Source organism: Sycon ciliatum, chromosome 1 (genome assembly GCF_964019385.1).
Source record: "Sycon ciliatum chromosome 1, ocSycCili1.1, whole genome shotgun sequence".
Lineage (NCBI taxonomy): Eukaryota > Metazoa > Porifera > Calcarea > Leucosolenida > Sycettidae > Sycon > Sycon ciliatum.
Window position 1 is genome coordinate 47,265,490 of NC_088643.1, and position 13,426 is coordinate 47,278,915.

Consider the following 13,426-nt stretch of genomic DNA (forward strand, 5'->3'; position numbering starts at 1 on the left):
ATTTCTCCCCACACCCCCTTCCTCCCCCCTCAAAACGAACATACACATGTTCATGCAAAGGATCGATATTTTTAAATGAAGTGCAATTTCCTCGTGAAACGTGACCAGCTGCAGCTCTAATTTCACCATACACCTCGGTTTACGTTGCCACGGTCGCACAACCTTGCCATGGCTATGTTCACGAGGTTGACTTTCACTTTGAGTAGGTCATAAACTACATGTTCGAACAGTGCCCGTCCATAGATAGAGTTCGATATTTTTTTCTCAAAGACGAGACGAACGGGGCCCAAACCCCCTCCCCCCCCCCCCCCCCCCCCCCCCTAAACGAACGAATATCTTCTCTATAAAATATCGATAGTTTGTGGACGATCCCTTGCCCACATGATCGTAGTAGAAAACTTGAGGGAAGGACGTGATTGGTAGCTGATACTCTCTTATGGGTATACAAGGATCAAGTGCCCCGGGATTGGTGCAGTCACTTGCAACTCCAATACACAGAACATGACTTCTAATCTGAATGTTCGAATTATCCAACAGTAGGAATGTACCAATAAAGGTAAATACTGAGAAACACATTGAAGAAAGCTAACACCGACAGTTGAAATAGACGGTATTTGAATCAACGGGACTGTATTTAAAGGGAACTGGTAGCATACCAATCACAAGCAAGCAACACATCAGCAGTACTCACAGCACGAATACATGAAGGAACCAACTCCATCGGCGGCGGTCCATGAGCTCCTCTACCCACAAAGCTGTCCAGTTCAGGGTCTGTGGACGAGCAAGCATCCTCCTCATCATCTCCACCCTCATCGTCAGTAGAGAGGCTTTGCCGGTCCAATGTATCGCTATCTAGGCTGCAGATGCTACTGCTGCTACTATGCAATGACACCTGCCATTGACCTTCATCCGATAAGTATGTTACCTCCTGTCAACAAACCACAGGGTGAGGAAACGAAGCACGTGCACACATAATCACATAATTACCTGTATACAAGACAACTCATGGAGGCGAGTGGTAACATGTACTTTGCCTTGCAGTGTTTTCCATAATAGCACTTGATATGATGAGTTTTTGATGTTCTCACGGCGGAGACGAAGGACTGTGATCACAGCCACCGTTAAACTGCCCTGGAGTGCAGTAGTAATAGTATTTTAGACCCCTTTTTTCCTCGTTTATGTCCGTTCGTGACACCAACACGCACACATGCATGCACACACACACACACACACACACACACACACACACACACACACACGCACACATACACATGCACGCACGCATGCACGCACACAGAAGCAATAGATCAGCAAGCAACACAGACATGATTTCAACTGAACACAAGCACAAATGGACGACTTCCTGGTGTCAGTTGGACACTTACAATCTCCGTCAAGTCATCTGGCCCAGCAGGCCGAGGCCTACTCATACTCCAAGCAACTCGATTCTCATTGACAGTGGTGATCAACTCCGTGTAGCTGCATGCCACATACAAGATGGCAACAAACACAGTCACCAACACGTAAAGCGTATTGAAACGTTTCACTCATATAAGTTACAGCAAACAAGAATACTTCCGGTGAGACAAGCAGAAGGATGATAAGGAGCTGGAGAAATTCATTATAATTTATTAGATGATAACTCACAACACAAAGAAGCACATTAGAAAATATATTTGAAGTAGCACTAACAAACAATGGATACACAGAATATCAACAAAACGATGATAGCACAACAAAATTTAACACACTGGTACACCAGAAAATTGATGTGTATACCATTCGTGTGGGCGAGATTTCACACATACCATACTTCACCAGACATAAGTTGACCTTTCATGCAAAGAATTGAACCAGAAACTGGACGGTGTTGATTCACAGCCGAGGTTAGACGCAAACCTGAGAATTAGTACACAACGTCCTTTGTACCACAGCACACTGTGTCTGCACGCATGCAGTGCACCAGTACAGTGTGTGTGCGTGCGTGTGCGCATGCATGCATGTATGTGTGTGTGAGTGTGTGCATGAATGCATGTGTGTGCCGGTGTTGATATAATTATTATTATAACTTATGAAATAAGGTAATAGCAGACATGTATGTCTCTCTGTTCATCAAGCACTGACCTTTCTAGTAACTTGCGACAGCATTCCGACTGGGGTGCCATGGTCCTATGGAAGACATATGTGTGCACAAGATGAAACTTTGACAAGACATGTCATAGCATGAGATGTTTTTGCGACTGTCCTAATGCCAAAGCGAGAATGAGAATTTTTTTCTCCAATTGCATCTGACACAAATTGTTCGAAAAGACTGAATAAATTCTAGCAGCCAACCTCCACAAAAGTAGCTGTGAAAGTTGTTAGTCTAATCATTAATATTAAATTAAAGTACTTCTGTTCCATGCTGCTGTTGGCAGTCTTTGTGATGTGCCATGAGATAATGACATGATGAAAACCAAATACAAAATGCATATACTTGGAGGTAGACAGTAGAGAAATTGATACTATCACAGTGCTGAAGAAGACCAAGTGACAGTGATTGCCAAAGCAGTGATGCTGGCAACCATGCAAGTCATCCTATGTCATAACGGTGACTGACCGGAGCGCCTCTAGCAGAACTGGCTGAGCTTCGAGCACGCGATGCCGCGAGAAGATGTACTCGTCGAAGAGACGCTGAATCTGCAGGCTCCATGATGACGCATTGTGCTGCAAATACTCGTCCTGTCAGGACATAGGCACATACAGAGAAGTACACTCCAAATCAGCACATTCCTTACTGAAAGACAGCACTGGTCATACACAAGTGAGCAGAGGGAATACAGAGGGTTCGGTACCAATAAGCCCATTGCGCAATACACACCCCACACCACCACCACCTGGGCATGGTCGTCTGGGGTGTTGAACAGTGCATTGCTGATCCCAGCGTACTCACATGCATTACTCATACCTTCCATATTTGGCAATGCGCAATGAGCTTATACAATGCAACTAGCATCTTCCGAGATCGAGAAAAACAAACAACTGTGCCACATAACAATAGGGGTAAACCTGAATTGAGGAGCAAAAGAAACGTGAAGCATGCCAGAAGCCACGGTGACCACACTGTTCAAACAGCACAGTTACTAGTACTGCGTGGCACCAGTGTGTGCTTACCAGTGGCCTTAACACCGTGGTGAGTGTCCGGGAAGCCGAGCACAGAGCCGAGTACTCGCCGAGCATGAGCTGAACCACATCGATCACACTACCGTGCTCCAGCTGATGGGCAATACGAGGCCAGATCTCATCTGTAATATACGCCCTGACAGAGAACACGCAAACATGCAACAAACACATTTTAGGAGGGAAAATTCAGAACTGTTGAGGAGAAAAATTGAAAAAGACCAAGGCAGTCCAGGAGGTGTACAAGTAGAACACAAAAAGGCAAAAGCGATTGAACTGAACGTGATAATATAGTGGTGGCAACTCACTTTGCCTGCCCTTCAGCACGTAGGTTAAACTGCAGTACAACAACAAAAAAACACAAGAAAAGCAAACTCCCGCTACAATAGTGTGCGTGTGTGCACGTGCGTTCGAAGGTAAGCATACCACATTCACAGAGTCTGGTAGAATACATAATAATTACTTGTAGGCAGAAGAAAGGGATGCAATTGATAATTCAGGACAAGACACCCACACACAAACACACACGCACAGACACACACGCACAGACACAAACACACACGCACAGACACACAAACACAGACACACAGACACACACGCACAGACACACCGACACATGCACATGCACACAAAGTAGGAACATCAGAGCAGTATCAACATAGGACTGTATGAAAGTCAGTGCAAATACATTCACTGGCCAAATTTGTTGAAGTGTCTGATACTTAATGGATATCCCCTTGATAGTAAACTATGCCCCTATGTAGTACCCACCTGAAGTGGATCCGAACAGAAAAGCCTGCAGATGGGAGCAGCACACACATTACAAACACCACATACAGAACGACAAGTTAATGTGAATACAAGTACTAGTAAAATTAGAAATGCATGGAGCCAGGTAAACAGCAACAGCAGCAGAATGGCCATATGAAGAACCAGACAATCTTAATCTGAGCCAAGACGGATCCTTTCTACAAAGGATGAAGAACTACATGTACCACCTACAACGCTATCCACGGTGTCTATCACAATGCACTGGGTCAAGTGATCTCCGTATTTCCTCACATTCCCTTGCATGTACCCCCATGACAAACACTGGTGTGAACTGCAACTCTCAACAGGCAAACAACTAGTACAAGAAAGGCTAGGTTATCTATGCTGTGGTTCTGATAATACATGGTCCAGCTGGCAGCTGCATATTCATAGTAATGCCTGCAGTTGTCAAACATGCCTTCAAGATGCAATTCAGAACAAGCCAGTCAAAAGATCCAAGGCACACATATGTTCGTGGAAACGAGCCCAGACATATCGTATTGTACATACTTCTATTGTAATCGCCTACCTTTCAACCAGATCATCAAGCTTGTCACAAGAATATGTTCCCACATGAGTGTCTGCCATAACGGTGTCAGCTTCGCAGAATATGCAGCGCATCGCATGCCGCACTTCCATCCACATTGACTGTGCAGGGACAATTACAAGTAACGAGAGGAGAGGGAGGGAGGGAGGGAGGGAGGGAGGGAGGGAGAGAGAGAGAGAGAGAGAGAGAGAGAGAGAGAGAGAGAGAGAGAGAGAGAGAGAGAGACGAGAGAGCGAGAGAGCGAGAGAGCGAGAGAGCGAGAGAGCGAGAGAGCGAGAGAGCGAGAGAGCGAGAGAGCGAGAGAGCGAGAGAGCGAGAGAGAGAGAGAGAGAGAGAGAGAGAGAGAGAGAGAGAGAGAGAGAGAGAGAGAGAGAGAGAGAGAGAGAGAGAGAGAGAGAGAGAGAGAGAGAGAGAGAGAGAGAGAGAGAGAGAGAGAGAGAGAGAGAGAGAGAGAGAGAGAGAGAGAGAGAGAGAGAGAGAGAGAGAGAGGGACACACACACACACACAAGGATACCGGAGTAATGAATGATACACACTAAAACATGAGTGTTAAGTGCTAACCATCTGAATGTTCTAATCATCCCCCAACAGAAAACCCATATGGATACAAGCTCGGCCTGTGCAAGACTTTGAATCAAGCCGCCATCTTCTTGCGTGGAGTGGTTTGCTTCGTTGGATGCTCACAGTTATTGCGAATACTAGTAATAACTATCACATGCCCTTCGATATACTATTAAAACAAGTGATCATGGGAATTATTTGCATTGGCAAAGTGACATTCTGGCTCCTTTTTTTTCAAACTTTGAGTAACCTGTAGATCAAGAGATCTTCAACTGACATATGGGCTCTATAGGAATAACAGTGTACACCTACTGGTAGTGTTTGCTCCATGTTTGACTGGGCTGCCATTGTCAAAGCCCTGTATTGAACACAATCAACACAACACAATAAGAGTCAAATACCAATACCACATACATATACATACCAATACCATATACAGTGAAACCTGTCTAAGGCGACCCTTCAACTCAAGGGACGAGAAAAAGTGGTCGCCGTGGCCAGGTGGTCTTCTTATCCAGGTTCAGTGGGTCACGTGACCACATCCACATGTGATACATCATGTTGATCAGTGCATCGCAGTGCACACACCTATGCTACTCTAGTACGCGTGCACGACCCATGTGCCTGGGGTCCTCATACATGTACCTGTCAAATGTCGTGCATGCACCATGTACTAGTACATCAGGGGGTCGTACAAATACCGGTATTTTATGACTCCCTGATGTACATCTACACTTCCTGCACTGATGTGTAGATCTACCATGCCTGGTGCACCATGCAATGCGTACATTTACATGACTAGCACTGTGCAACGCGGTCGCGGGTGGGTGGTCGTCGGTCGCGTTGAGCGAGTGGTCGCCTTATCCGAGGTGTTTTGAATGTGAATGCGTCCGTGACAAGGAAAAGTGGTCGCCATGGTCGAGTGGTCGCCATATCCGAGTGGTCGCCATTACAGGTTTTACTGTACATACATGGCTCTACAATTTGATCAAGACAGAAATGCAGCATGCCACCATGGATGAGCATTCCCCTGTCTCTCATCAGCAGCAGGTCGACCAAATGCAAGAAGTCGACGGGACACTATACACTGGGTCGCGCAAACCATAAGGTGCACCTGCACACATAGCTACACTGCAGCACAGCGTGTGCAAATCAGTCAGACTGACGTTTCCGCTGAACATGTGGATCTTCACTTAGTCTCTATTTAGAAAAATCACGCCAATCGCCCTTTTTGCCACAGTGACAGGCGTTTCAACCCTACACCAAATGTTGCAAAAAGCAGCAGGAAATACAATGAAATGCAAACGGCATTACTGTATCATGTGAATACGCACTAACAAAACTCTTGACAGAATCACACCATTAGCCCTACCAGGAAACATTCCTGCTCTTGTATTGTAAACAATAAAAACAACAACAGCTTCAGTTGGCATCTGTCACAAAGCGGCAATAACAACAACAACTTATTGGCGATGGTGCCATCGTGAGAATAACAAACCACTCACTGAGCTTCGCCACACTGCACACAGGAACACGGGGACACTGACGATGCTGATGTTAGCGGCAGGTCGCACGATGGCGAAGCCGGCGGACTACTCGACACAGATAGCGGCGGGGTTGCTGGCAAGCCGTTGCTGTTGGCAATCACACCGTTGTACTGTGCCACACCGCTGAGCGAGAGCGGTGACATCGGAGTAGCTGCTACACCCTCATCCAGCATATAGAGATAGGACAGTGAATCCTGCATACACACACACACACACAGGGCGCAAACAGGTGATTAGATAAAAGATAGAAGGGAGACAAACTGAGACCGAAATGCCCACGAAAGATCACTCTGAACACAGCAGTACAGCCACAACTGCAGCCACTGCAAAGTTACTATCGCCGAGCTCAGCGGCACCATTCTACACACAATATCCAGGCCACTGGGAATCATTTGTGTCACTTACAGATGAGACGTGTGACTTCAGCTCACTGGAACCAGGAACACGATGCTGGCACTCTGCACAAACGTACCACGAACTCTGCAAGAACAAGTACACACACAACCACCCAAATGACAGAAGTCCAACAACAAAGTAGTCTTGCACATACATATGCAAGGGTGCTTCGACATAAATTGCTCTGGAGATACAACAAAATGCAGATCGTATTCGCATGAAAACCGCTGCCACTCTGGCAATAGTGACAGATGAATTATACCCACAAATGGAATAGTTCTGGCCAAACGCATCACTCCTCATTCAAAACATAAGTAGCAGCGACCAAATCACATACCTCTGAAGAGAACTCGTCATCCTTGCCACTCTCTGCATTCCACGTACAAACAGTGTGCATGAACAAAGGAACACACGCACGACACACACGCACGCACACACGCACGCATGCACACACGCACGCGCACACACACACACACACACGCACACACGCACACACACACACACACACACACACACACACACACACAATGGATAGAGGTCAAGAGAAGATAACTTAGGAAGCGATAAAATATCTCTGTACATACATTCAAGTGACAATGGAAACGACGCACACACATCAGCCTATCCAGTATACTGGTACACTATCAGGACAGGCAAACCACTCTAGCGTAACAATGAGGTACCAGTACTACTTGCAATATCATTACATGTACACAGGAAGAATGGCTTACGAGATGATGATGACGACAACGATGGGGAGTCCCTTGCCTTGCGACAAAGCAGGCACTGATTAAAGTTGAGAGGCGATGGCAGGATATCGCCAGCGCCATGGAGTATATCGTCCATGGGAACGAGCGCATCCAAGTCTTGCGGCGTTGGTGAGTTGGCAGCACAGCTAGGCAATACTCTCGGCACAACTGCAGAGGTAAAGCCTGAAAGGGTGGGCGATAGAGTTTCCTGGATCACAGTTCATAAAGAAACAGAATAATGTGAAGCAACAAGCAGTAAATTTCAAACCCGATTCCCATAACACTCGGAGAAAAACTGTGCATTAATGGCACAATGATCCAACACGAGGGTTCTAGCCAGGAAGAAACTGTGTGTGTGTGGGGGGGGGGGGGGGGGGGACAAAGAGTTCACTCATGTTTTCCATGTTCCAATGTTGCCTTGTCACAAACAAAATGCAACGTACAGGTGCACAGAGCACCCGGAACGATTGACTTGTGGCCGCATCGCTGCCGTGTGAACTGAAAAAATGACAAATTGAAAAATGAGCAGGGTGGTAGTGCTCTACCAGAGTACTGGGGGGATGGGGGGGGGGGGGGGGGGGGGCTGCAAATGTGCCATCATGTCTATTCGCCTCGAATGCTCTTCTTGCTCCCGGGTACATTCTCACATTTATCTGCCATTTTGCATCCCACGCTGAACACACGTGCACACACGCACATGCACGCACATACATACACATGTGCACACACACACACACACACACACACACACACACACGCACACACACACACACACACACCATGTACCATGTATACGCCCGTCGCAAGAGAAGCATGCAAATCTGCAAATGCAGTGGATGTGCACCCACAGATTTCTCCTATAGCAACGATAGCGAACAAGATCTGAATGAGACAGATCAAGACTTGCGCCAGATAACTGTCTAATCCACACAACTGGCGAAGCCATGTGAATCAACCACCAATGCACACCTGGTCTACACCCCCCGGAGTACATCGGCATAAAACGGCCAAGACAGTTACCTATGCACACCCTACACCTGCTGGGGTAACCAATATAGACAGCACGCTGCTTTGATAGAAGCAGACACTAGATGCACTGGTGCCTTGAAGTTAAATTGGAGTTACTTTACCAACCAGCCTCGGCCACACCATGTACCACACACACACACACACACACGCGCGCGCGCGCGCGCACACAAGTGCAGCGGAGTAGGAAAACTGTCACTATTGATGTGAATAGCAGCTAAGCAGCTACTATGCTACACTTGATTACTTCTATAATAGTGTGCATGCGCAATGATACAGCTTGCACCACCAACACCCCACACAGCCACCTGGGTATGGTTGTGTCGGGTGTTGAAGAGTGCATTCCATGTTCTGGCTCTCCACGTACTCACATGCATTACTCATAAATTCCATATTTGGCAAGGCGCAATGAGCTTATGCTCTTGCCATCTATAATTTGTTTAACCCACACCAATAGTGACAGTTCTCCTATCCTGCTGCACTGTGTGTGCGTGCGTGCGTGTGTATGTATGATTGTGTGTTTTGTCCTCGGTCCAGCCGTGATGAAGAATACTGTGAAAATCATATTCAAGCAGAACGTGAATTGTTCATTTTGCAGGAAGCAGATGCCCATTCCAAAGTCAACTCCACCTGACCATTGTTGACCCCTACCCTAATAGCAGGCAGCAAATGGATCTCAAACGCTGCCAGCAGCTAGAGCCTACCATGATTGCACAGTTGTGGCCAAAGAAATCCAGCCCGCGCATCAAAGGTAGCGCAGCGTTTCCATTTCAATTACATCATGCACGTTCGAAAAATCGCTCCGAGCACCGCAGGGGCCGCATGAGCGTTGACGCTGCTTTCGGCACTTGCACCGGATTTCCTTTTTCTTCGGCCACGCCAATACCCAGTGTGACCATGTAAAGAGGGAGGATTTCTGTGGCATTGATTGGTGCATGCTGGTTCCTCGGTGACCACATGCAGGGCTGTCTGAGTGCTTGTGGCCGTGGATTGCGTAGCACCAGGGTTACAACTCCTACAAGCCTAGAAATACGACATTCTGATACACATTGCACTGTTGTTTATTTGTCTCAGCAGGTGGACAGAAACAGACATATTATGCTCTGTACTTCTCATAACCATGACCTGCTTTAGTGATGCAATACCTCCTTATTCAACTACAAACTTCCCTACCTACCCACCAATGCTGAATATATTTTGTGTGTGAGAATTTTCTATTTAAATCTTTCATGGGTATAATTCTGTAAATCATAATTCAAGGATGCTCAACATGGTTCGCGGAGCACTCGCTGGTCGCTTCAAAGTTCAATGAGTACAACTCCCAAGTAATGTCATACCAACCCACATGAGTCCAAATTAACAAAGGTGGAATACTTCTGGTGCGATACGAAAGAAATCATATCTGATATGCCTTTCGTCTCTCCGAAAGTAAGGTCAATACTAAAATTAATACGATGTTCAGTGCAAAACATCTCCATAATCTTCCCCAGTCCAAACAGTATAGCGGCATGCAGTCTAGTCAAGACTAGATTTACCTTTCTAGGAGGTGCCTGCTGGCGCTTCTTCTTCTTCTTGCCTTTTTTACTACCGTTCACAGCACTCATATTTACACCAGTTCAACAAAATTGAAACACGTTTTCGTAACGAGCAGAAGTGCTACCCATAACAACTAAACCTTGGCCAATAACGAGACTGCGTGTGTCCCACAACTCATGGAGCAGTGCATAAACACCCCAAACTACAACTAAGGCTCGGAGGAATCACACCAAACAAGCAAAGACTCAGATAGGAACTTCGAAAGCAGAATCCCACTGACAAAAGACGAGTCAGAGTTTTTGCTCTCAAAACATAGTGTAGCCTTGTAGGCTGTGGGGCTAGGGTCTATCAGATCTGCAACAACCGGTGCACTCACACACACCATGGAAGCATGCTTCAACAGTTCAAGCTCAGAGCTTGCAGCTTGTGACACAAAGTCAAAGATAATCGTTCCTCGGCAGTCGGCACAGCTGAATATGCAGGGAGTCGTATTTTTACAACTCTCTGTATCCAACCGTGCATGACACTGCCCCCCCCCCCCCAAAAAGGGGCAAATAAATAATTAATTAGCATGAACATGTGGCCCTGGGTTGAGTGAGTGAGGGCGGTGGTGGTGGGGGTTGGGGATATGGGATTTGCAGGGATCTAAAGCAGTAGAGGCATGTAGGGAGTATTCTCTGATAGGTGGAATTCTTTGCCTGTCTCGTGTCGTCAAGTTGAGCATCTATCCGTTTTTGTTTCGCTCAGTGCAAAGAACATCTAGGGTTCCCTGTAACAAGACGGCAACGTCTGTAGGCGGCCTTCCCTGTCAAAATAATGAATTCTACTACTACTACCGTACTACTATTCAGTCTATTCTCCAAATAAAGTTAGTTCACATGTCCGCATTACAACCGGCTATAATGATGTGTTGAGGCTACTTGCCGGAGAAACACAAGCAGCCTACGAACGGTTTTGCTTGTGCCAGGCCACTAAAAACCATGATGGCGGATGCAGCGCTTTCTACACCTAGTAAAATACTACTACTCCCTGATTGGGATTGCCGGGACTAAACCTGACTGCAAGTTCAACTAGAGACCGGTTGGTAGCCGGGCTGTCCCAGTGTTGCGACCCGATATGAACAGTATCGGGCCGTGACCCAGCTCAAACCCTCGGTATCAAGTTCAAAGGTGGGGGGGGGGGGGGCACTACCCCATACGGTTCATATGATCGCAAGACCGGGACCCCAGATCTCTGGTTGCGGTCCATCAGGAACACTGTTTTCCATACGGTGTGTTCTCCGCTACCTTGCCAACAGTGTTGTGCTGTCATCAGTCAAACCGCATAAACTAGCACGGTCATACACTATGGTCAAGTACTTGAAGGCTTGCGTCACCCCCAGCTAGGGATCCGGGAGTGGACTCATGGCTCTGTCCTACCCGTGTATGTAGGGCTCCCTGGCACTGGGTTACACCTACACAAACTGCACTTGGTAATTCCGGGATTCATGACGTAATGGCGTAACCGCGGCTTGGCAACCGGTATTAAATTTATTTTCAATACGGTAGCTACATGTACACTCTCCCATGCATTGGCCCATGGTGTATTTGTGACGTGTAGCCTGATGAGAAGTGAGAAATAGAAAGCTGACCGACTTCGGTAGTACCCCGCCTGAGCCAGGCTGGAGTGATCAGCACGGTCCATCTTTTTCACTTGCATTATCATTCTGTCACTCGTCCACACCTTGACGATGTCTTCAAGTTGTTGCAGTGCATTGTACAGTGACCTACAATCCACTGCCTGGTGCTGTTGGCACCAACCTTGGATTATCACATGTACATGAAGGTACAGATACCGGTACATGTTTGTAATGTTGATAAGAAGAAAAGAGGACCGAAGAGCTACAGTCAATAAGACAAGCTGAATCGACACTTGTGTATACTTTATTCCGAATAATTAAAAAAATTCACGGTTCGCGTGAGACTCGGCTGGAAACCGAGTTTTTCGCATCCGTAGGAACGCCACCACCCTTCAAGGATCAAGGCGCAGATGCAGCTCCTTAAGCGGTGGGAGGTGAGTAGATCAGCTCACCAGAAAGTAGTCGAAGACCGAAAATCCCATTCACTGCATCCATTCTGAATAAACTATACACAAATGTTGATTCAGCTTGTCTTACACAAAATCGCGATTCAGCTTGTCTTATTGATTGCGGTTATCAAATTATTGTCTCCTCGCCGTTTGTTTTTAAAAAGAGCTACAAGATACGCTATAATATCCACTAACACCACCAGTTACTTTACAATCTGAGCTCATGCGATAGCACGACACTGATATGACCGACGGTACTGACGTTCTACACCTGCATGACTTGTACATGTACTGGTAGTAGTAGATCTACATGGCATACTGACTGTAGTACCAAGAGTCCATAATCCCCCTCTTGGTAGTGCTAGTAGTACAGTGGACATTGGATATAACGACAAATCGAGTTTAGCGACAAAATTCTGCTGCCCAAGTCGTTTAGCAAGTCCTTTCTGTTCTGTACGTTATAGATCGGGAATAACGACACCGGATTGAATTTACTGACACTTTTTGGTGCCCGAAGACCTGAAAATGCATCGAATATAACGACTTTCCTCAGTATTGTATCAGGCGGAGTGGCATGCATGGGACATGTCTGTGTCACATGCCCGGACCTCTGGGTCACCGTCGCCGCGTGCTGGTCACTGCACATTGCAGCCGTAGTGCAGCGGTGTAGTTGCTATGCATGACTTTGCCTTTGGGCTTGAACTATGCATGCAAGATCTTTCTGTCATTTTGATACCATGGCATTGTACATGTACATATTGCACACTAAATGTGAAGATCGAGTTTAGTGACAGATCGAGTATAGCGACATTTTTGTTTTCTCCTGAAGGAGTGTCGTTATCCAATCTCCAGTGCCACTGACAAGTGACAGTCTGTGTACAGTCTGAAGACTGAGTGCAGTGAAGTAACTGATTGCACAATCATGCACGGCGCAGCGACATGCTAGGCACAGTCGGATCATATCCAAGTCAACCGTCGTCATGGGGACAGTAGCAGCGATTTCATTCAAGACACGATGCGTGCAAGC

The 13,426-nt window shown here is 46.7% G+C and overlaps 1 protein-coding gene across 1 annotated transcript in view; it reads right to left on the bottom strand.

Moving 5' to 3' along the window:
* LOC135829458 (mucin-19-like) overlaps positions 1-10,675 on the bottom strand; it is a 38,186-nt gene extending 27,511 nt beyond the window's left edge. The window contains exons 1-14 of the mRNA XM_065341864.1: positions 10,332-10,675; positions 7,753-7,978; positions 7,359-7,390; positions 7,031-7,105; positions 6,584-6,819; positions 5,391-5,436; positions 4,499-4,617; positions 3,931-3,955; positions 3,468-3,496; positions 3,154-3,298; positions 2,600-2,721; positions 2,125-2,169; positions 1,386-1,479; positions 692-928 (exon numbers count right to left, since the gene is read on the bottom strand). Coding sequence (XP_065197936.1) covers positions 692-928; positions 1,386-1,479; positions 2,125-2,169; positions 2,600-2,721; positions 3,154-3,298; positions 3,468-3,496; positions 3,931-3,955; positions 4,499-4,617; positions 5,391-5,436; positions 6,584-6,819; positions 7,031-7,105; positions 7,359-7,390; positions 7,753-7,978; positions 10,332-10,400 — 1,500 coding nt within the window. The 5' untranslated portion in view covers positions 10,401-10,675. The remainder of the gene's footprint in view (positions 1-691; positions 929-1,385; positions 1,480-2,124; positions 2,170-2,599; positions 2,722-3,153; positions 3,299-3,467; positions 3,497-3,930; positions 3,956-4,498; positions 4,618-5,390; positions 5,437-6,583; positions 6,820-7,030; positions 7,106-7,358; positions 7,391-7,752; positions 7,979-10,331) is intronic.
* Positions 10,676-13,426: the final 2,751 nt, after the last annotated feature.